Source organism: Muscardinus avellanarius (genome assembly GCF_963383645.1).
Source record: "Muscardinus avellanarius genome assembly, chromosome: 19".
Lineage (NCBI taxonomy): Eukaryota > Metazoa > Chordata > Mammalia > Rodentia > Gliridae > Muscardinus > Muscardinus avellanarius.
The window spans coordinates 50100285-50123053 of record NC_137805.1 but is presented as its reverse complement, the minus strand read 5'-3'; the positions used below and the strand labels follow the sequence as shown (position 1 = coordinate 50123053).

At 44.4% G+C, this 22769-nt stretch overlaps 1 protein-coding gene across 1 annotated transcript in view; it reads left to right on the top strand.

Annotated features, from left to right (window-relative positions):
- The window catches only part of FKBP1A (FKBP prolyl isomerase 1A), a gene marked incomplete at its 5' end in the record, with an annotated part of 29918 nt that extends 9418 nt beyond the window's left edge, over positions 1 to 20500 (top strand). The window contains 3 exons of the mRNA XM_080716065.1: positions 12742 to 12854; positions 18224 to 18387; positions 20467 to 20500. Of these exons, the coding sequence (XP_080572191.1) occupies positions 12742 to 12854; positions 18224 to 18352 (242 nt within the window). The 3' untranslated portion in view covers positions 18353 to 18387; positions 20467 to 20500. The remainder of the gene's footprint in view (positions 1 to 12741; positions 12855 to 18223; positions 18388 to 20466) is intronic.
- Positions 20501 to 22769: the final 2269 nt, after the last annotated feature.

The following is a 22769-nucleotide window of genomic DNA, read 5'->3' as shown; positions in this document are numbered from 1 at the left end:
TAACTAATGCTGCCTTTGAAAACCTGCACAGGTTGCTGAGCAGCTGTGCACCACACTGTGAACAGAGCTTTTCCTGCAGGGGCTTTCAGTCACCTTTTACCCGTACGGGGATTCTGCCTTCCACAAAGCAGAGTGCACTGGAACTGCCTCTGTTTCTCTTGAGTGATTAGTGAAATAATAACGCAGTGGTCCCCATGAGTCTTTTGAGTCTCAGTCTTGGGTCTCAACCATTAATTCTCTGATGTGAGCTGAGCACCAGGAACAAAGTCTGGGGCACTTTGCCTGCCCAGCAACTGCTGGCCAGGTCTCTCTGCAGATTCCTTCAAGAGCATGCTCACCCAGATAAGCAGCAAGAAAGAACCCACTGCTGTGGAGAAGAGAGACTTGAGGTGTGTGTGTGTGTGTGTGTGTGTGTGTGTGTGTGTGTGTGTGTGTGTTATCATTACTTTTTGTTTAATCTTCCCACCAGGGATTTGAGTGTGGTTCTTGCCTAGTTCACAGCTATACAGTTTGGGAGGAGACCCAGGTAAAGGTGACATCAACTCTGCCTGCAGCTGGAGCTTTTACTCTTTTCAGTCTTGTGCTTTTAACTAGACACCCCAATTTTCAGTTTTCTCACTGATTAGTAGCTTAAAGGTACAGAAAGCAGAGATTGCACAATTCTGGGATTACTCCTCAGATTCTTCCTACCAGTATAGGGAAGAAGCTCTAAATATGAAGCTTCCTGCTTGTCCTGCTAGTTTGTAAATATGCAAGTGAAGCAAATTCAAAGTACTCATGAATGCCAGCATTGTGAGTGCAGAGGGCTGAGTTAGATCTGTAGCCTCAAACTGCATTCTTGAAATCAAGAATATGGAAGTTCTTGCACGTGCCTATAATCCCAGTACTTGGGAGGCTGAGGCAAGAGGATAGCAGGTTTGAGGCCCTCAACAACTTAGGTCCTGTTTCAAATTAAAAGTCAGGCCTGGTGGTACATGCCTATAATCCTAGTAGTGGGAGGCTGAGAAAGAAGGATCTCGGGTTCATGACCAGCCTCAGGGATTTAGTGGGATCCTCTGCAACTTAGTGAGACTGTTTCAAAATAAAAAAGTAAAGTAAAATAGAATTGGGGAGGGTGTAGTTCAGAGGTGAATTTTTGTGGGTTCAATTCCCAATACCGCCCCCCCCTTCTTCTAGGAAGTGGTGGTACACACTTGTAATCCCAGTATTTGGGAGGCTGAGACAGGAGAATCATGGTTCAGGGACAGCCTCAGCTACTTAGTGAGGTCCTTTGCAACTCAGTGAGACCCTGTTTCAAAATAATGATGAAAAATAGGGCTGGGCGTAGCTCGGAGATAGAATGCTCCTGGATTCCATCCCCAGTACCGCCACACAAAAAAAAAAGAAAAAAAAAAGCCAGGTGTCATGTTTGAACTATAGCCTCAGTTGCTACCTCCAGAGCATGCCTTCTCTAGGAAATTATGGCACTAACTTCGAGGTGGCATAACTGCTCAAGAGCTCCAGGTACTGGCACAGAGACCTCCGGAGTTAATATTGGAACAACTGCTGTATGCTTTACCTGCTCCCTCCCCACAGAGGAAGCTTTTGTTTTGTTTTTGTGGTACTGAGGATGGAACCCAGGGGCATTCTATCTCCGAGCCATACTCCCAGCCCTAGTTTTTATTCTTTATTTGAAACAGGGTCTCACTAAGTTGCAGAGGACCTCACTAAGTAGCTGCAGTTGTCTGTGAACCTGCACTCCTCCTGTCTCAGCCTCCCAAGTACTGGATTTATAGCGTGTACCACCAAGCCCCAGTCACTTTTTATCCATTACAGGGTGGATATAGGAACTAAGCATAGGCAGGAATTTCATAAATATCACTCCTTAGGTGTTTGTTTGTTTTTTGGTGATACTGAGGATGGAATCCAGGGGCATTCTACCTCTGAGCTACACCCCCAGCCGTATTTTTTATTCTTTCTTTATTTTTGTGGTACTGGGGGTAGAACCCAGGGACTTTTCTATCTCCGGGCTATCTTCCCAGACCTATCTTCTATTTTATTTGGAAACAGGGTCTCACTAAGTTGCTGAGAGCCTCACTCAGTAGCTGAGGCTGGCTTCAAACCTGTGCAATCCTCCTGTCTCAGCCTCCCAAGCGCTGGGATTATAAGCGTGTGCAAACCGTGTTCCACCACACCCAGCGATTTCTTTATTTTTTGAAACAGTCTCACTGAATTGCAAAGGGCCTCACTAAATAGCTGAGGTTGTCTCGAACCCTGATCCTCCTGTCTCAGCCTCCCAAATGCTGGGATTACAAGCAGTTTGTCACCACGCCCAGCACTATTTACTTTTTTTATTTTTAAAGTTGGGAGCTGGGCGTGGTGGCGCACGCTTAATCCCACCATTTGGGAGGCTGAGACAGGAGGATCATGATTCGCTGCTAGCCTCAGCTAGTGAGACCCTGTTTCAAAATAAAGAAGAAAAAATAGGGCTGGGGGTGTAGCTTGGAGATAGAATGCCCCTGGGTTCCATCCCCAGACCCACACACAAAAAAAAGTTTTGTTGGAAGTATAATTGACAATCAGTAAACTTTACATATACAGTTTCATAACGTTTTGGTGTTTCTTTGTTCCCTTTAAAGTCCCCACTCCTAGCCGGGCGTGGTGGCGCACGCTTGTAATCCCAGCATTCTGGAGGCTGACCAGAGGATTGCGGTTCGCGCACAGCCTCAGCTACTTAGGCCCTCTGCAACTCAGTGAGACCCGGTTTCAAAATGAATTAAAAAATAGAGCAGGGGGTGTAGCTCAGAGGTAAAATGCCTCTGGGTACTATCCACAAACCCGCAAATAAATAAATAAAGTCCCCACTCTTTACCTTTCCCCAGCTGCTGCTGGTGTGCTTTTTTTTTTTTTTTTTTTTGTCAATCAATATTAGTTTGTATTTCCTACAGTTTTATATAAATGGAACCATGCAGTACATATTCTAGTGTGGCATCTTTTACTCAGCATAACTATTGAGATTCATCTATGTCTTCCATGTACCAATACTTTGTTCCTTTTTATTGCTGAATATTTTCTATGTATGGTTTCTGTGTATGGTTATACTTTATGTATGATTATTCACCAATTGGTAGATGTTTGGATTGGTTCCTAGTTTTGGCTATTACAAATAAACTTGCTTTGAACATTTTTGTGTGTAAGTCTTTATATGGACATAGTCTGTCCTTTCCAGTAATAAAATCATATGGGAAGAGTATGTTTAACTTCAACTCCCAAGCTTTTTCCACAGTGATTGCTCCATTCTGTGTTTTCACCAGCAGTGAATGAGAAGTTGAGTTGCTTCACATCCTCACTATCCACCTGATGTATTCAGCTTTTGAGTCTTAGTTTTCATCCTTCTTGTGCTGCTTGCCATTCATACACATCTTTGTGTGTGGGGGGGTACTGGGATGGAACCCAGGGGTTACACCCCATCCCTATTTTTTATTCTTTATTTTGAGACAGGGTCTGACAGAGTTACAAAGAACCTCTTTAAGTAGCTGAGGATGCCTGCAAACCCTTATCTTCCTGTTTCAGATCCCCAAATGCTGGGATTACAAGCACGTGCCACCGCACCTAGCTCAAATACATCTTTTTCTTTCTTTTGTTGGGGGGGTGGTGGTATTGGGGGTGGAACCCAGAGGCTTTGAACCTCCGGGCTACACTCCCAGACCTATATTATAATTTCATTTTATTTGGAAACAGGGTCTCACTAAGTTGCTGAGAGTCTCACTAAGTAGCTAAGGCTGGCTTTGAACCTGTGTGATCCTCCTGTCTCAGCCTTCCAAGGGTGGGGATTACAAGCTGTGCGCCACCACGCCCAGTGAATACATCTTTTTCAATGAAATATTTAAGCCTTTCCTTTAATTGAGTTGTTCGTTCTTTCTTTCTCTTTCTCTTTCTTTTCTTGTGGTACTGGGGATGGAGCCCAGGGGCATTTTACCTCCGAATTACACCCCCAGCCCTGTTTTTTATTCTTCATTTTGAAACAGGGTCTCACTGAGTTGCAAAGAGCCTCACTAAGTAGCTGAGGCTGGCCATAAGCTGTGATCCTCCTGTCTCCGCCTCCCAAATGCTGGAATTACAAGCTTATTGTAGAATTTTGATAGTTTTTTTTTTTATATATATTCTGGATGTAAGTTGTTTATCAAATGTATGTTTTGCAAAATTTTTCCCAGTCTTTGACTTTTTTTTTTTATTCTCTTTTAACAGTGTTCTTATATGGGTTGTACTTTTTGACATCATAACTCAGAAATCTTTGCTTAACCTACAATTATAAGGATCTTTTTCTTGTTTTCTTCTAAGTTATAGGCCTAGTATTTACATTAGGCCTATGATCATTTTTAATTGATAATGGTATAAACTATGAATCCTAAGTTTTTGTTTTTTTCTATATGCATATCCAGATGTTTCAGCCCAGTCTATTTTTTTGTCTCATATATTTAATTCTCTTCTCTGGAAACTTAAGTCTTAATTGTCCTTCTCTACCAGTTTCTCTTCATTGTAGGTTATGTTTTTCTGCCTCTTTGGGTATTATGCATTTTACCTTTTGGAGTGCTAGATATCTTTAGTCCTGTAGATCCTGTTGAGTTTCCTTCTGAGAAGCAGTTAAGTTCCTAGGAAGTGTTTTGGTCCTTTGGAACTTGCTTTTGCGGATTTGTTAGATAGGTGTGGAGCAATGCCCAATTCAGGACCGATTCCACTCTAGTGGTGAGGTCTTGAACGTCCCCTCAGTGCTTCATGAACTAGGAGTTTCTCCAGTTTGGCTAGTGGAAACAGGCACTAATCCTGCCCTGTGTGAGCACTTGGCTTCCTTCCTAAACCTTTTGAGTGTTTTTCCCCCCTGACCTCCAGTAGTCTTCTCAGGCATGATGCTAAATATTCAGGGAGGAGCATCTCCATGGTGTTGTCCTAATGCTGTAAGCTCCCAAGGATGTTAACTGGAGCAATTGTATACTTGCTTTTTTAATTCCACTCTCAGCAATTGATGTCCTTCATTACAGGTGTCCATAATATATTAAAACTATTGTTAGGGTCTTGTTTAGGTTTTTTCTTGGCTTTTGGGGGGCTCTTTGGTTGTTTCAAGGATAAATTTGAATCTTTTCCTGTATCTTGGCTGAAAACAGAAGCCCTTGCACCTGTTTTCACTGCCTGCTTCTCTTCTTCCCTGCAACCAGAGCTGATCAGCATAATTCCCATTCCAGAAAGGTAGAGGCTTGCTCATTCCTGCCTCTTAACATACACTGCCACTTTTGTTCCTCCCATTGGGGAAACCTTCCGGTATCTCTTCCTATAACTTGTGTCAGGTGTGTGGTACCCATTCAGTCACCTTGCTCATCTTTTGGAATGTCTTTTAGCTTTTGGAGTTGGATTATAGGAAATTCCCTCCTTGAAGAAGTATAGGAAGTTGACAGTGACTGGCCTGAAGAGCTGAAGCAAGGCTCATGTCAACTCTTCTAGAGATAACATCTCATTATAGGAGAAAAAGGATCCTAGGCAAAGATTCTGCTTCCTGGCCTTATTTCCTGAGATAATAGGGAGAGGCTTCGCCCCTCATTTTCTCACATAAGCTTAAGAAAGCAGGAGTTAGACATCTTCACAGACCCACAATCTGCATTCACTTCCAGGCTGGCTCAGAAGCAGGTGGAGACTCTGACTCACCTTGTGCTTCCTGCCTGGCGCCAGTCATAGTCGAAGCATCTCACCTCAGGCCAAGTAGCGTATGCATGGAACTTCTGAAGGTAGTGCTGAACACTGCTTTGTTTGTTTGTAGTACTGGGGATAGTACTACCTCCAAGCTACACACTGGTCCTATTTTTTAGTCTTTTTATTTTTTGAAGCAGGGTCTCAGAGTTGTGAAGGGCATTGCTAAGTAGCTGAGGCTGTCTGTGAACAGCAATTCTCCGGTTTCTGCCTCCTGAATGCTGGGATTTCAAGCATGCACCACAACGCCCTTTATTTTTATTCTTTTTTTATATTTATTTATGAATTTTTTGTGTGGTCCTGGGGATGGAACCCAGGGGCCTCTACGTCCGGGCTATACACCTGACCTATTTTATATTTTATTTTGAAACAGGGTCTTACTACGGTTGCTGAGAACCTCACTAAGTAGCTGAGGCTGGCATCGAACCTGTGCGATCCTCCTGTCCCAGCCTATCAAGTACTGGGATTACAAGCATGGGCTACCACACCTGGCTTTAGTCTTTATTTTTAAAAAGAGTCTCACTAAGTAGCTGAGGCTGGCTATGAATCTGTGATCCTCCTGTCTCAGCCTCACAATTACTGGGATTACAAGCATGCACTATGATACCAGGCTCAGCACTGTATTTGATTGGAATTTAAAGTGTAGGGAGTCTGTCTCTGTACCTTGTGATTTTTCCTTACAATCAAAATATGGTCTTGACCAGGCTTAAGACCATGTTCAGATTTGACAAGAAATAGGATAATTTTCTAGATATTCTATATTTTTAAAACTGGGTTACAGCTCATTTATGTATTATGAAATAAATTTAGTGGGCCACAATCAGATTCTTTTTAAAAATGAGAAGTGTATCACATATGGAAGCTATTATAAGTTTTTTTTTTTTTTTTGCGGTACTGGGGATGGTACTAGGGATGGAACTGAGAAACATTCTACCTCTGAGGTACACCCCCAGCCCTATTTTTTAGTACTTATGTATTTATTTATTTGCTTATTTTTGGTGGTACTGGGGGTGGAACCAGGGGCTTTGGGGGTGGAGCCCAGGAGCTTTCTACCTCTGGGCTATACTCCCAGACTTTTTTTTTTTTTTTGTGGTACTGGGGATGGAACCCAGGGGCCTTCTACTTCTGAGCTACACTCCCAGACCTATTTTATAATTTTTATTTGGAAACGGTCTCTTAAGCCAGTGGAGGCTGGCTTTGAACCTGCATGATCCTCCTTTTTCCGACTCCCACATGCGGGGATTGATTACAAGTGTGTGCCACCACGCCCGGACTCCCAGACCTATTTTATATTTTATTTGGAAATAGGGTCTAAGTTGCTGAGAGCCTCACTAAGTAGCTGAGGCTGGCTTCCAACCTGTGCAATTCTCCTGTCTCAGCCTCCCAAGCACAGGGATTACAAGTGTTTGCCACCACTTCCAGCAGTACTCTTTTATTTTGAAACAGGGTCTCACTGAGTTGCAAAGGGCCTCAGTAAGTAGTAGCTGAGGCTGTCTTCGAACCTGGATCTTCCTGTCTCAGCCTCCCAAATGCTGGGATTACAAGCGTGTGCCACAACACCCGGCTTGTAAGTTTTGTTTTGATCATTCACACACAAAATGTAGATGTGTCTGTTAGGTCTTGGCATAAAACACTGGAAGGGTTATCAACAGATCAATGATAGCTCTTGTTGTCTTGGTTATTGAGTTCCATTTCTTTGATACTCACCTCATGGCATACTCAAGGGTATGCTAAGAACATCATAAAAGGCTTACCTCATACCTATCACTGAGGTTGCATTCAGCTGTGAGTAACTGAAAACACAAAGCAAACAGACTTGTTTTTAAATAAAACAATTTTTTAAAGCAGTTTTATATTCTCAACAAAACTGAGAAGAAAATACAAGAAATTTCTCATACATCCTGGCCTTACGTGCGTTAGCCTTCTTCCCATTAACAGCACCCTCCACCAGAGTGGTACATTTGTTAAAGCTGAAGAGCCTACATCATGATCACCCACGTTCCATAGTTTACATTAGGATTCACTCCTAGTGATGTATGTTCTGTGGGATTGGCCAAATGTATAATGACATATATCTGCTGTTACTGTATCATAAAGATCATTTTCATTGCTCTAAAAGGGTCTTGTGTTTCATCTGTTCATTCCTCCCTCCTCAAACTCCTCCAAATCAAACTTTTTTTTTTTTTTTTTTTTTTTTTTTGCACTGGGGATTAAACCTAGAGGCATTCTACCTCTAAGCTACACCCCCAGCCAATTTATTATTTTTTATTTCTTTATTTGGAAACATGGTCTTATTAGATTTCTGAGAACCTTGCTACATTGATGAAACTGGCTTTTAACCTGTGATCCTCCTGCCTCAGCCTACCAAGTACTGGGATTTTAAGCATAAACCACCACACCCTGTGCCAAAGCAGATTTTAATCACCTCAGAACACTAGTTTTTTCTTTTGCTGGTACTAGGTTTTGAACCCACAGCCTCACACATGGCATGGTAGGCAAACACTCTTATCACTGAGCTTATACTCTCAACCCATTTATTTATATTTTTTTATTTATGTGTTTATTGCTGGGAGTTGAACTTGGGTGTTCATTCTACCTTCAAGCTATACCCCCAGCCCTATTCTTTTATTTTTTATGTATGTATTTTTGTGCAGTACTGGGGATGGAACCCAGGGGCATTTACCTCTGAGCTATACCCCCAACCCTATTTTTAATTCTTTATTTTGAGACAGGGTCTCACTAAGTTACAGAGGGCCTCACTAAGTAGCTGAGGCTATCCATGAGCCTGTTTCAGCCTCCCGAATGCTGGGATTACAAGTGTGTGCCACCACGCCTGGCTCCCCAGCCCTATTTTTTATTCACGCTTGAGACCAGAAGATAGCGGTTTGCAGACAGCCTTAGCTACTTCGTGAGGCCCTCCGCAACTTAGTGAGACCCAGTTTCAAAGAATAAAAAATAGGGCAGGGGGTGTAGCTCAGAGGTCCAATGCCTCTTTATTCCATCCCCAGATCCACACACAAAAAAGAGGGTCTCACTGAGTTGCAAGGGGCCTCACATGGACAGCTGAGGCTGCTCTTGAACTGCAATCCTCTAGTCTCAGCCTCCCAAATGCTGGGATTACAAGCTTGTGTCACCACGCCTGGCTTTATTTTTTATTTCAAAACAGGGTCTCACTAAGTTGCTGAGGGCTTCACTAAGTTGCAAAGGCTGTTCTTAAGCAACAAAGGCTGTCCTTAAACCTGACAATCCTCCTGTTTTAGCCTCTTAAGTACTGGGATCCTGGCTCTGTTTTGTTTTATGATGGTATCTCACTTAGTTGTCCAGATGGCCTTGAACCTGTGGTCCTCCTGCCCCAGCCTCCCAAGTAGCTGGAATTATAAGCATGTGTGTCACTACGCCCTATTTAGGAGATTTTTTTTTTTTTTTAATTGTACTGGGGATTGAACCCGAGGGGCGTTCTACCTTTGAGCTAAACCCCCAGCCCAATTTTTTATTCTTTATTTTGAAACAGGGTCTCACTAAGTTGCGGAGGACTTCATGCAGTAGCTTGAGACTGGCTGCTAACCTGTAATCCTCCTGTCTCAGCCTCCCAAGTACTGGAATTGCAAACATATGTCACCACGCCCAGCTAAGCGTTTTCTTGAGTGTGTCTTCCAATGGGGCAGAACTTTCCTGGAAGAGTCCGGGTAGAAATTCATAGTAAGTGAGGTAGTGCCTAGACTTAAGTAGATCCTAGTGCCCACATTGGACCATGTGCCCACCCCACATCAACTCTGCCACAGGAGAAGGCTCGGTTGATTCCCACTCATGCCCTAGGCTGGCGTGGGGCTGTTCTGGAAAGTCAGAGTTCAGTCAGAAGTAGTGCAGGCTCTGCTCTCAGTGTGCTGCATCCATGGTTCGAGGGCATGCTTCTCTCTGTGTTTTTGTCCAGAAAGCCAAGCTCAGGCCAGAGGCTGCCCTTCCACCCTAGGCCCTTCACCCTAGGCTCTTTCCTAGTGTGCCTCCTCATCTTCTCTATCATGGCTGCTCAGGAATCGCTGAGCCCCAGCTCAAGGACTGCTCGAAGGGGCACAAACCGGGAAGAGGCTATTTCTGGTTATTGGTCTCCTTCCCAACTCACATTCCCTGTTTGGCTAAATAAAGCCTTTTGCTAGAGCCAGGCCCCAGTTCGCTGGGTTACAGAGCCTGGGAGTTGGTTCTTTGCTTCTGTTAAAAGCAGTTCCAAGGTGAATGGAAAGGGTCCCTGCTTGTCCAAAGAAAATTCTGAGAATCATAGCTTGTGGGTATTGTGGTGCTGAAGACTATTTCTTTCCTTGTTATTTATAGAAAACTAAGTCCTGCCATTTGTCATTCCCCCCCCCTTTTGTGTGTGTGTGTGTGTGTGTGTGTGTGTGTGTGTGTGTGTGATATTCGGGATTGAACCCAAGGGCATTCTACCTCCAAGTCGCACCCCCCAGCTCTATTTTATTTTTTATTTTGAGACATTCTTGCTAGGTGGTTGAGAGTCCTGGTACTTGGCTGAAGCTGCCCTTGAACCTGTGATCCTCCTGTTTTATCCTCCCAAGTACTGGGATTAAAAGCTTGTGCCACCATGCCTGGCCATTTGTCATTTCTTTTACCAGGTGGTGATTATGTATTGATCAAGGATTGAACTAAATGTATACCCCAACACACCAGTTTAGGGTTCTATTCCCTGCTTCTGCATGGACTTGGAGCGGGAACGGGCCCTCATTCCTGTCCTCTCTTGGCCTCTGCTTACGGCATGCGTTGTCTGTACCTAGTCTTCTTGGGTATCTGCCTCCCCACCTGCTCTTTGAAATACAGCATCCCCCACCCCCACTTCCTTTTTTTTTTTTTTTTTTCCTGCAGGTCTGGGGATGGAACCCAGGGGCATTTGACCTCCAGGGTACATCCCCTGCCCCCCACCCCCTTTATTCTTTATTTTGAAACAGGGTCTCACTAAGTTGCGGAGGACATCACTAAGTAGCTGAGCCTGTCCGTGAACCGCGATTCTCTGGTCTCAGCCTCCCGAATGCTGGGATTACAAGCGTGAGCCACCACGCCCGGCTCCCCACTTCCTTTTTTGTTAAAGTCCACCTAGTATGGTGGCTGTGATAACACTCTCAGTTTACCTCTGCTTCCCCGTCCTACTTACACATGGTGGTGTTTTGAGGCTGGCTTTTGTCAGGGCTTCCCTTTTCCCCTAAGCTCCTTCACATGCCACACAATAGGATTCTGTTTTGTGAGTCTTCTGGACCATGCTCAGGACCTTTGAGAGTGCCACCCTCAGCCTCCAGTAAAATCAGTTTTGTGTCAGTTATGTCAAGAACTGGCTGTCTCCATCCTGTCTGAGATTCTGGTGTGAGTGGTTTCAGGAACTTTATGTCAGCTGTCAACTGGCTGACAGTGGCTTCTGGAGAAAACTGTGCTGATGGTGTGTTTGAAAAGGGGAGGTACAGGTTCTGTCACAGAACTTTTGCTCTTTCTCATGGCATTCACTCTGGGTCTCCATCTCTAGAGTTCCCCTCTTTTATGGAGGCTGCCATTGTGGCTTACCTGGCATCTAGGAAATCAGTCTAGCAGAAAGAACATGCTGTTTGGATTTACAGGCTGACTTTGTCACGTTGGCAAGTGATTTCACTTCTCTGCCTCAGTTTCCTTATCTATGAGATGAGCACAAAGCTATGGAGAGTACTGAATGAGTTCATGTCTGAAGAAATGAGCTTCAGATGAACTCTGGGGCATTGCTGCACAAGTGTCGTTTCTCTGCTTTAGCTCAGCTTGGTGTCTTCTTTTCCCAAGAGGATAAAGACAGTGCAAAAGCTGGCCTGCAAGGACCCAGCTTTGTGCCCAGGCTCCTTGTTGGCATAAGACATGGCATCAGAGTGCTGGAGAAAGCCACCCTCCTGCTTTCTCCTGCCACTCCATGTTTTTGAGTGGGTTCTTCCTTCCCCTAGAAGACCCTAGTTACCTCCTCTTGGGGAGCAGCAGCATGTAGTCATACTTAGCAGCTGGCAGTGTGGGAGTCAGGGGCTGGCAGTGTGGAGGGGGTTTGCCTCAAAAGAACAATGGAAGCCAGGCGTGGTGGCGCACACTTGTAACCCCAGCGCTTGGGAGGCTGAGACAGGAAGATCTGCACAGGCTCAAAGCCAGCCTCAGCTAATTAGTAAGGCTCTCAGAAATTTAGTAAGACCCTGTTTCCAAATAAAATATGAAATAGGTCTGGGAGTATAGCTCAGAGGTAGAAAGCCCCTGGGTTCCACCCCCAGTACCACTGAATGAATGAATGAATGAACGAACGAACAAGCAAACAATGGAAAACTGTGTGTGTGTGTGTGTGTGTGTGTGTGTGTGTGTGTGTGTGTGTGTGTGTGTATGATAACAGGAATTTGGGGGTGAAAATGTTATATGTAAAAGATAACAGGAATTTGGGGGTGAAAATGTTTCTTACACTTTAAGCCTAAAGGTGCTGAAAAAGTCATGCAGGAAGGAGTTTTTATTACCCACCTACATGGAACAAGGTAAACTTAGAGCCCCAAGGTCCCTTTGTGGTTGAGTTGGTGGCTTGGCACTGGGGAAGAGCCCCACAGGTCTGGGCTGGGGGGATAACCCCAACACTGTAGCAGTCGAATGAGGTCACAGGAAATTCTCCCTAGGTGCTGCAGTTCCTCCCAGGCTTAGAACAGCTTGTCAAGCTCTTCAGCACATTCATCTCTGATGGGTCCTTTTTTTTTTTTTTTTTTTCTGTACTGGGGATGTAACCTGGGGCATTCTACCTCCGAGTTACATCCCCAACCCTATTCTTTATTCTTAATTTTGAAACAGGGTTTCACTGAGTTGCAAAGGGCCTCACTAAGTAGCTGAGGCTGTCCTCGAACTGCGATTCTATCTTAGTTTCCCAAATGCTGGGATTAGAAGCATGCGCCGCCACTCCTGGCTCTGATGGGGTCTTTGCTGCTGTTTTCTGACTTGCCTCATGTCATTTCTCCTCATTGCTCATGTTACAACTGACCTTTTTCACAGGGATGCTTGAAGATGGAAAGAAATTTGATTCCTCTCGGGACAGAAACAAGCCCTTTAAATTTATGCTAGGCAAGCAGGAGGTGATCCGAGGCTGGGAAGAAGGGGTGGCCCAGGTATGCTTTCATTTGTTTTGTTTTGTTTTCTAGTATCCACCTTGTAAGTTGCTTTTATAGGTACCACATTCATATGGCTCAAAAATCAAAAAGACATAAGTGAAAAGTCTCGTACTCAACCTACTATATCTGTCTAATACCCTATAAACTCCTTTATTGTTGTGTCTTTCAATTTCTTTAATCATATACAGACCCATACTCCTTTTTTTGCCTTTACACACACACATATTGTTCTGTACTTGGCTTTTTCGTGGGAATTGTACTTTAGTTAAACTACCACCCACAGGCTAGGAAGGTGCTGTCTCCTCCCAGCACCACCAGCTTGGACTGTTTTTAAATTTTTGACTTTGTGACAACATAACGAGTGAAAAATGGTATTTCATATAGTTTTGTGTTTGTCTTTTTTTTTTTTTTTTTCAGTAGTGGGGTGGAACCCGGGGGCATTTCATTTCCAAGCTCTACTCCCAGCCCTTATTTATTCTTTATTTTGAAACAGAGTCTCACTAAGTTAAAGAGGACCTTACTAAATTGAAGCTGGTCACAAACCTGCAATCCCTCTGTCTCAGCCTCCCAAAAACTGGGATTACAAGCGTGTGCCACCACACCCAGCTTGTCTTGTTTTTTTGGGGGGTGGGGGTGGGGGTGGCAGATGGAACCCAGGGGCATTCTACCTCTGAGCTACACCCCCAACCCTGTCTTTTTTTTCCCCCCTTTGGTGGTACTGGAGGTAGAACCCAGAGGCTTTCTATCTCAGGCTATACTCCCACACCTATTTTATATTTTATTTGGAAACAGGGTCTCACTAAGTTGCTGATAGCCTCACTAAGTAGCTGAGGCTGGCTTCAAACCTATGCCATCCTCCTGTCTCAGTTTACCAAGCACAGGGATTACAAGCATGTTGGCCCAGCCCTATTTTTTATTCTTTATTTTGAAACAATGTCTCACTGAGTTGCAAAGGACCTCACTAAGTAGCTGAGGCTGGCCAAAAACCTGGATCCTCCTGTTTTAGCCTCCCAAATGCTAGGATTACAAGTGTGTGCCACCAGGCCAGGGGGACTGTCGTGTGTGTGTGTGTGTGTGTGTGTGTGTGTGTGTGTGTGTGTGTTGTACTAGGGGTGGAACCCAGGGGCTTTCTACCCCTGAACTACACTCCCAGACCTATTTGATATTTTATTTGCAAACAGTCTCACTAAGTTGCTGAAAGCCTCACTAAGTAGCTGAGGGTGGCTTTGAACCTGCGTGATCCTCCTGTCTCAGCCTCCCAAGTGCTGGGATTACAAGCGTGCGCCACCACTCCTGGCCCTTATTATTGATCAGTTTAGGTAGACAAGTTCTGAGAGTTCACACTCAGTAAGACAGTCATGTTGTTAGTTTTGAGTCTTGTTTCCTTACCTGTCTCCCCATTTGTGGAAATAGCTTTTGTTACTGCAATACCACAAAATTCTCAAAGGACAGGAGGAACTCTGCCCCCACCCCGCCCGCCCCTACTTTTATCAAGCCCAGGATTTTTTTTTCTTGGTTTTAGCCAGGTAAATAAAGAGGTGTTTACAGTGGCCCGGATTCAGGGAGCTTTAAAATTAGGCTCTGTACGATGGGTAATTATTCTCTTTCCTCTCACTAAAAAGAATTTGAAATTTAACCAAGATGAAAAAAAGATTTCTATTCATATTTTTCCCCCAGAGTACACATTGCTCTACTTTCTTTGTAAAGTGTCACTGATTTATCTCTAAATAAACTGCTTAATTTGCAGAAATGCTAAGCCTTCCCATTCCTGGTTGTCTAGGTCTCTGTTCTGTAGGGGAGAGGGTTGGCAGAACAAGGAAGAGGCCCCTTTGTGTTTTGCTTCCCTGGGGAAACCTTGTCAACTATACCATTTGCCCCTGTCCCCTGTGATCTGGCCAGCTTTGGGGTCTGTGGCCCATTCCCCATCTCCCATGCCAACCATTGTCCACACCACAGCCCATCTTCTGTGACTGTTCCAGCATTAGGACAATGACTGTGCTGTGTGTCCCAAGTGCTATGGCTGCCATGGAGATAAAGTTATCAACCTAACTGAGTCCCAGGCTTGACAAAGCGTGGCGGGAGCCCCGGAGATGCCCAGACTCCCCCTGACCCAGTTCTGTGGGGTCAGTCAAAGCCCTTCACTTGTGAGAAGTCTGGGAACTCTGTTGAACTCTACTGCACAGAATATTTCTTCAGCAAATGAGTTACAGGCACAGGAGGAAGGGAGATTGTCTTGTCCTCTTCTTTGACATTGTTACTATGGGTATGGAATCCTACTACAAGTAACAATTTGGCAGTTCCCTTTTTGTTGAGGAGGGGGGGTTGTCTTTCTGTGTTAGTACATTTAAAACCTACTACATTTTAGCCAGGCGTGGTGGTGCACGCTTGTAATCCCTGCGCTTGGGAGGCAGAGACAGGAGGATCATGCAGGTTTGAAGCCAGCCGCGTTGGCTTAAGAGACCCTGTTTCCAAATATAAAAAAGTATAAAATAGGTCTGGGAGTGTAGCCCGGAGGTAGAAGGGCTTCCAGGAACCCCAGTACCATCCCCAAAAAACAACAACAACAAAAACTACTACATTTTGTGTGTGTGTGTGTGTGTGTGTGTGTGTGTGTGTGTGTGTGAGAGAGAGAGAGAGAGAGAGAGAGAGAGAGAGAGAGAGAGAGAGAGAGAGAGAGAGAGAGAGAGAGAGAGAGATAGATAGATAGATAGATAGATAGATATACTGGGTATTGGACCACCCAGGGATGTTCTACCTCAGAACCACACACACCTTCCCTCCCTTTATATTTTTATTTTAATTTTATTTAATTTTATTTTTTTGTGGGTCTGGGGGTAGAACTCAGGAGCTTCAACCTCCGAGCTACCCTGCCCTATTTTTTACTTTTTATTTTGAAACAGGGTCTCACTAAGTTGCAGAAGGCCTCACTAAAGTAGCTGAGGCTGTCCATGAGCTGCTATTCTCCTTAATGCTGGGATTACTGCATTCTTTCTAATGGTTAATCCATGGTGCAGACAAGCCTATGAAACCATTCCCCGTGATGGATGTTTGGGTTGTTCGTAGAATGTCCTAGAATTACTGAGTCAAAAAATATAATTATTAGTCAGGCATGATGGTGCACACGTAATCCCAGCATTCAGGAGGCTGAAATAAGATTGCAGTTCGCAGACAGCCTCAGCTATTTAGTGAGGCCGTATGTATGTATGTATGTATGTATGTATGTATGTATGTATATAATTATTTTCATTAGGTAAAGTCATAAGGTTTTAACCTAAACCTTGATCCAACATGTCCTGGTTTGTGAGAGGAACACTGGGAATTATGAATTCAGAGTTGCATTAGAAACTTTGTTACTACTCACAGCCTGCTCTTCAGTTACTGTTACTCATGCTGGGTCAGCCAGGAATTCATACATGGAGACTAAGACTAAAAATAGGTAAAGGAAACACAGCAGAAAACCTGTTAGTGTCTGAGGAAATGAATTTTACACTTATTTGAGCAGTTGATTAGAAACTGAAAAATGTACTTTGTAAGATGAGTGTGGTGGTGAAAACCTGTAATCCCAGTACTTGGGAGGCTGAGACAGGATTGGGTTCGTGGCCAGCCTCAGCTGCTTAGTGAGGCCCTTTGCAACTCAGTGAGACCCTGTTTCAAAATAAAGAACAAAAAATAAAACTAGGGCATAGCTTGGAGATAGAATGCCCCTGGGTTCCAACCCCAGTCCTGCCAAAATAAAAAGAAAGGAAACAGATGAAGTTTTGTTTGCGAGTAGTCTGTTTTCTGTATTCTCCATTTTTAGACTCTTAAATGCACACTGAGAAACTTTAAAACAGATAGTATAGTTTTCTGGGGGTGCAAAATAGCACATAGGATATGCTACAGATCAGAAATATTTAAGGGGAGCCAGGCATGATGATGCATGCCTTTAATCCCAGTATTTAGGATGCTAAGACAGGAATATCTCACCTACATGGCCAGCTTCTACAATTTAGGCCCTCTGCAACACAATGCGATCTTGTTTTAAAATAAAATAGGATTGGAGCTGGGCCCACGCTTGTAATCCCAGCATTTGGGAGGCTGAAACAGGAGGATCATGGTTCGTGGCCACCAGCCTCAGCTACTTACTGAGGCCCTTTGAAACTCAGTAAGACCCTGTTTCAAAATAAAGAATAAAAAATAGGGCTGGGAGTATAGCTTGGAGGTAGAATGCCCCTGGGTTCCATCCCCAGTACTACAATAAATAAATAAGGCTGGGGGTACACGGGAGTATACCTCGGAGGTAGAATGCCTTTAGGTTCAATCCCCAGTACCACATTAAAAAAAAGAAAGAAGCTGGGCATGGTGACACACGCTTGTAATCCCAACATTTGAGAGGCTGAGACAGGAGGATTGCGGTCCACGGACAGCCTCAGCTACTTAGTGAGGCCCTTTGCAACTCAAGTGAGACCCTGTTTCAAAATAAAGAATAAAAAATAGGTCTCGGGGTGTAGCTCAGAGGTAGAATGCCCTGGGTTCCATTCCCAGTACTGCAAAAAAAAAAAAAAAAAAAAAAAAGAAAGAAAGAAAGAAAAGAAAAGAAAAGAAAAGGAGAGAAAGAAAGAGAGCTCGGGTTGGGCATGGTGGTGAACGTTTGTAAACCCAGCTTTTGGAAGGCTGAGAAGGAGGATCATGGTTCTTGGACAGCCTCGGCTATTTAATGAGGCCCTTTGCAATTCAGTGAGACTCTGTTTGAAAATAAAGAGTTTGAAAAGAAAATAGGGCTGGGGGTATAGCTTTGAAATAGAATTCTTCTGGCTTCCATCCCCAGTACCACCAAAAAAGGGTATGGAAGTTTCATCCGCTCTAAATATACATGGGTATTTTTTCTTGTCATTTTGGCCTAAACAATAAGGTAAACAAAACTGTAGCATTGGCATTATAGTAGGTATTATAAGTAATACAGAGGTGATTTCAGCTATCCAGGATGATGTGCATAGGTTATATGCAAGTATGTTTTACTTAAGGAACATGGCATCCACAAGTTTTGTTGTCCCTGTGTTCCTAGAATTACTTCCACAGAATACCACGGGAGGCTATGGTCCTTTTCAGGATTATTGCCTATCTAGCATCCATCAGTAAGTCTTAAACAGAAAGGTTGAGACCTGACCTTTGTGGAGTCAAGAGGGGAGTTTAACAGCCACTGGGACCCTGGAGTCTGGTGCCAACTTTCAGTTCCTTCATAGAATCAGGGGTACTGCTTAAAGCCTGAACAGCTATAAGGTCACCAGAATGTCCTAGTCACCATTCTGATCAGAGAACCTTTGGAAAGTAGTTCTCCTCTGTGGACATAGGTGCATCCGACTCAGTGTTTCTTGTTCTTTCCACAGATGAGTGTGGGCCAGAGAGCCAAGCTGACCATCTCCTCAGACTATGCCTACGGCGCCACTGGACACCCAGGCATCATCCCACCATACGCCACTCTCGTCTTTGATGTGGAGCTTCTAAAACTGGAATGACAAGAGTGGCTCCTCTCTCAGCTCCCTGTTGTTGGGTAAGGAAACAGTGCTGAAGGCTTGGAACCACCTTGCTCCTCTCTCATTAGGCCCAGTTGGGTATTTTTTCAGTGTTTATTGGTGTAGCCTTGAATGGAAAGAAAAGTTGGTCCCAGCTGAGCATGATGGTGCATGGATGTAATCCCAGTGCTTGGGAGACTGAGACAGGAGGATTGCATGTTCATGGCCAGTATCAGCAACTTAGGCCATCTACAACTTAGACCCTGCTTCCAAATAAAAGAATAAAATGGGTCTGGGGGTGTATCTCAGAGGTAGAATGACTCTAGGTTCCATCCCCAGTACCTTGGCCAAAAAAGAGTTGGTCAAGGAAAGGTAACCCATTTGCTTTCTTGTGAAATCATGGGTGCGGCAGCTGTTTAAGCATTCTTTTTATATGTAGCTTAATAGCTAAAACTGAGATGGATGGAGTCTGGAAACAAATTTCTAGAGCCATGACTTTGTTCCACTCTGTTTCTAGAAGCTGGTAAGAAAAACACACGAACGTCATATCTAACTTGTCTGGCTCTCTTGACCATATAGTTGTAGTCATTGTCTGTGAGATGATCCGAGGAAAGTGTTACTGCCTCAGTGCACTGGCCTCGGAGCAAGCCCAGGACACTCCAGGCCAACTTAACAGTGAGTGAGGTGAAAAGATGAGGCCAGAGGATGCCCCTCAGGTGTAAAAGGATGCACCCAGATTGGACAGTCCTGGGATATGACTTAGGGACCTGAGTCAGCCTTCCTAGGCAACAGATGAGGAAACTGAGTTCCAGGAGAAAGGCCTTCCTTAAAGGCCTTTGGATGGATGTCCACGTAGTCCAAAGTGGGACCAGAACCCACTCTTCTACCCTCATTTGGAAACCAAATTGAATTGCCTAGTGGTACGTCCAGTTTTCTATATATATTAGAATCATTAAACACATGAATGCTGTCAGATTCTTTCCAACTTGCCTAGGCTTTTCTATTCATTCTGCCCCTGGAACCATGAGGCTACACCCAGGGACTGGGTAAGCACTGTTTTGTTTGAGAGCTGCTTGGAAGCTTGTCTTGGCCAGGAGGTTCTTGAAGTAAGACTCCTTCCTTCCTTCCCCCAACCCTGTTTTTTTTTTTTTTGTTTGTTTTGTTTTTTTTGTTTTGTTTTTTTTTAAATTATTTTGAAACAGGGTCTCACTGACTTGCAAAGGGCCTCACTAAGTAGCTGAGGCTCTCTGCAAACCTGGATCCTCCTGTCTCAGACTCCCAAATGCTGGGATTACAAGCGTTGTGCTACCATGCACATTTTCATGATCAGTGATCTTCTCCATGGCTTGAGCACGTACATGTAAATACACACCAAGGTCATACAAGCCTGGCCAGGTTTGATAGCCCTGGCTTCTTTGCCTGTCACTCCTACTAGGAGGTAATTCTGGACATTTAGCCTATGTCTGCCGAGAGGTCTATACCTAGTCTAGCTCCTTCTGCTCACGGTCACTGGGGGTGAGATCCAGACATTAAGATTTTTTTTCCAGTACTGGGGATGGAACCCAGGGGTATTCTACCTCCTAGCTATACCCTCCCCCCCAGCCATATTTTTTAGTCTTTATTTTTTGAAACAGGGTCTCACTGAGTTGCAAAAGGCCTTACTAAGTAGTAGCTGAGGCTGTCCACGAACTGCAATTCTGTCGCAGCTTCCCAAATGCTGGGATTACAAGCGTGCTCCACCACGCCCAGCTTCATTAAGATGTTTTTGAGCCCCTGGTTGAGCCAGGCTGTGTGCTGTCAAGTTGGAGACACTGTTAATGGGGAACTGTACTGTGACCAGCATGGGCCAGCCCTCCTGCTGTCCTCAGCAAGCTGAACTTAACCTCAGTTAACAGCAAAAGAGCAAAATGAAACACATGGACCAGCTTCAGCAGCAGTGAGGTTGCTCACCTGGGAATCTAGCCAGAGCCCATCTGGCTCTCTAGCTAGAAGCAAAGTGTGATCCCAGTAAGACCTCTCAGTTATTGGGGACGGGATTTGATATGGCAGATGGCGTTGTGGCTGCCCCCACAAAGAACACGGGATTGTGGAACTCACAGATTTTCTGTCCCCAACAGATCTGCCATGGAGGGATCTGGTGCCTCCAGACGCGTGCACATGGATCCATACGGAGCTTTCTCTGACGTCCCATGACACTCTTTGTATAAACATCTACCCGACTGAATGTGTCCGTCACTCTGCTTTGCTTCCGACACTCCCATTTCCTCTTCCCCTTCTCAGATGTGTGTTTACCTAAACTATATGCCATAAACCTCAAATGAATCATTTTGTTTTTGTTTTGGGGTGAAGATTTGGTTTCAATCTTTTGGATATAGGTTTCCCATGAAGTATATTGTCAAGTATAACAGCACAGTGATGGGTTAACTTTAGAATAGGAATTGGTGTTGGGGTGGGGTTTGCAAGAATATTTTATTATTTTTTTTGGATGAAATTTTTATCTATTATATATTGAACATTCTTGCTGCTGTGCTGCAAAGCCATAGCAGATTTGAGATGCTGTTGAGGGCTGAATTATTCTCTAATATGAGAGATGTCTTAGGGTTAAATTAAAAGCCCTACTCAAAACTGAATCGGGAGAGGGGAGAGCCTTTGTCTCTGCTAACCCATCCACCCTCCCCTGAATCGCTCTGCCTTTTGAAAGCAGATCACTTTCACTGCGATGTTAGACACTACAGGAATCTGTCCCTGGGCCAGCAGGGACCTCAAGCCTTTGTGACCTGGCTTTTTCTTTTTTTTTCTTTCTTTTTTCTTCTTCCTTTCAACCTCTGGGTTTTCTAATGAATATTCAGGACTTTTGTAATATCATAACTATCCAAGCTCTACTTCCTAAATTTTAAGAACTTTAATTGAAAGCTTCAATTGAAGGTGCTGTGTGTGGACTTACAGTGAAAGCCCAGCCATCTTGACACATCCTTGAGTGTGCTCTAAGAAAACGATGCTGGTCATCGCCGCTTCAGCATCTCCTATTTTGCGATGCTTGGCTCTCTGCTGATCTCAGAGTTTCCTGGCTTTTCCTCCCACAGCCCCTTCTTACCCTCTGCTGTCCTGTGTAGTGATTTGGTGGGAGAAATTGTTGCTTTGTACCCTGCCTCCCCCACACCACATATGAGTTTCCAGTTTTATTATTGCAATAAAAGTGCTTTTACGCTGGCTTTCTCAGCTCTCTGTCGTGGTGGTTACTTTCAGGTGCCTCCCTGCCATTTGGTGCAGGGGGAAGGGATTGGGGAGTGGGGAGAACAGTGTTCTTGGAAGAACGGTAGCAGTTGACATCCTTACCCCTGGGCCACACTGGGGTGCAGAGTGGGCAGCAGTGGGGGTGTGGAGGCAGCAGGTTTACATCAACAAAACTGCCAGGAGGTCAGGCTGGGGTACAGGAGCACCACTCCCTATTGTCAGGCTCCTTAAGAGCACAAGTCTACTGTGGTGGGTTCTCTGCTTACAAGGTGAGGGAGGAATGCGACCAACTCTGAAGAAGTGAGTCACAGCCTAGTTGGAGATATGTTACCATACTGAGAAAGAAGAATGAAGGGAGAATTTTGGTTTTAAATTGGTGTTTCTCACTGGTGCAGTGGTCCATGCTCTAATCCCAATCTTGGGGAAGTTGAGATAGGATTGCAGGTTTGAGAGCAGCCTCAGCAACTTACTGAGATCCTGTTTCAAAATAAATAAAACAGGTCTTTATTTTGAAACAGGGTCTCACTGAGTTGCAAATGGTCTTACTAAGTGGTAGCTGAGGCTGTCTGCAACCCGTGATCCTCCTGTCTCAGCCTTCCAAATGCTGGGATTACAAGGGTGCAACCACCATGCCTGGCAACAAGCTGTTGGTTTTTAAATAGGTTGTTCAAGAATTTGATGAATAATACGAGTAATTTTCCAAGTTCATCGCTTTTTTTTTTCTTTTTTCTTTTTTGGTGCTGAGGATTGAACCCAGGGGCATTCTACCTCCAAGCTACACTTGCAACCTGACCTACCTACCTACCTACCTTCCTTCCTTCCTGTGGTACTGGGGGTGGAACCCAGAGGCTTTCTACCTCCGGGCTATACTCCCAGACCCATTTTATATTTTATTTGGAAACAGGGTCTCACTAAGTTGCTAAGAGCCTCACTAAGTAGCTGAGGCTGGCTTCAAACCTGTGCGATCATCCTGTCTCAGCCTCCCAAGCGCGGGGATTACAAGCGTACGCCACCACGCCCGGCCTTTTTATTCTTTATTTTGAAACAGGGTCTCACTAAGTTACAGGGGGCCTCACTAAGTAGCTAAGGCCAGCTATGAACCTGAGATCTTCCTGTTTTAGCCTCCCAAGTACTGGGATTACAAGCATATACCACCACGCCTAACTTTCTTCCATTTATTTATTTT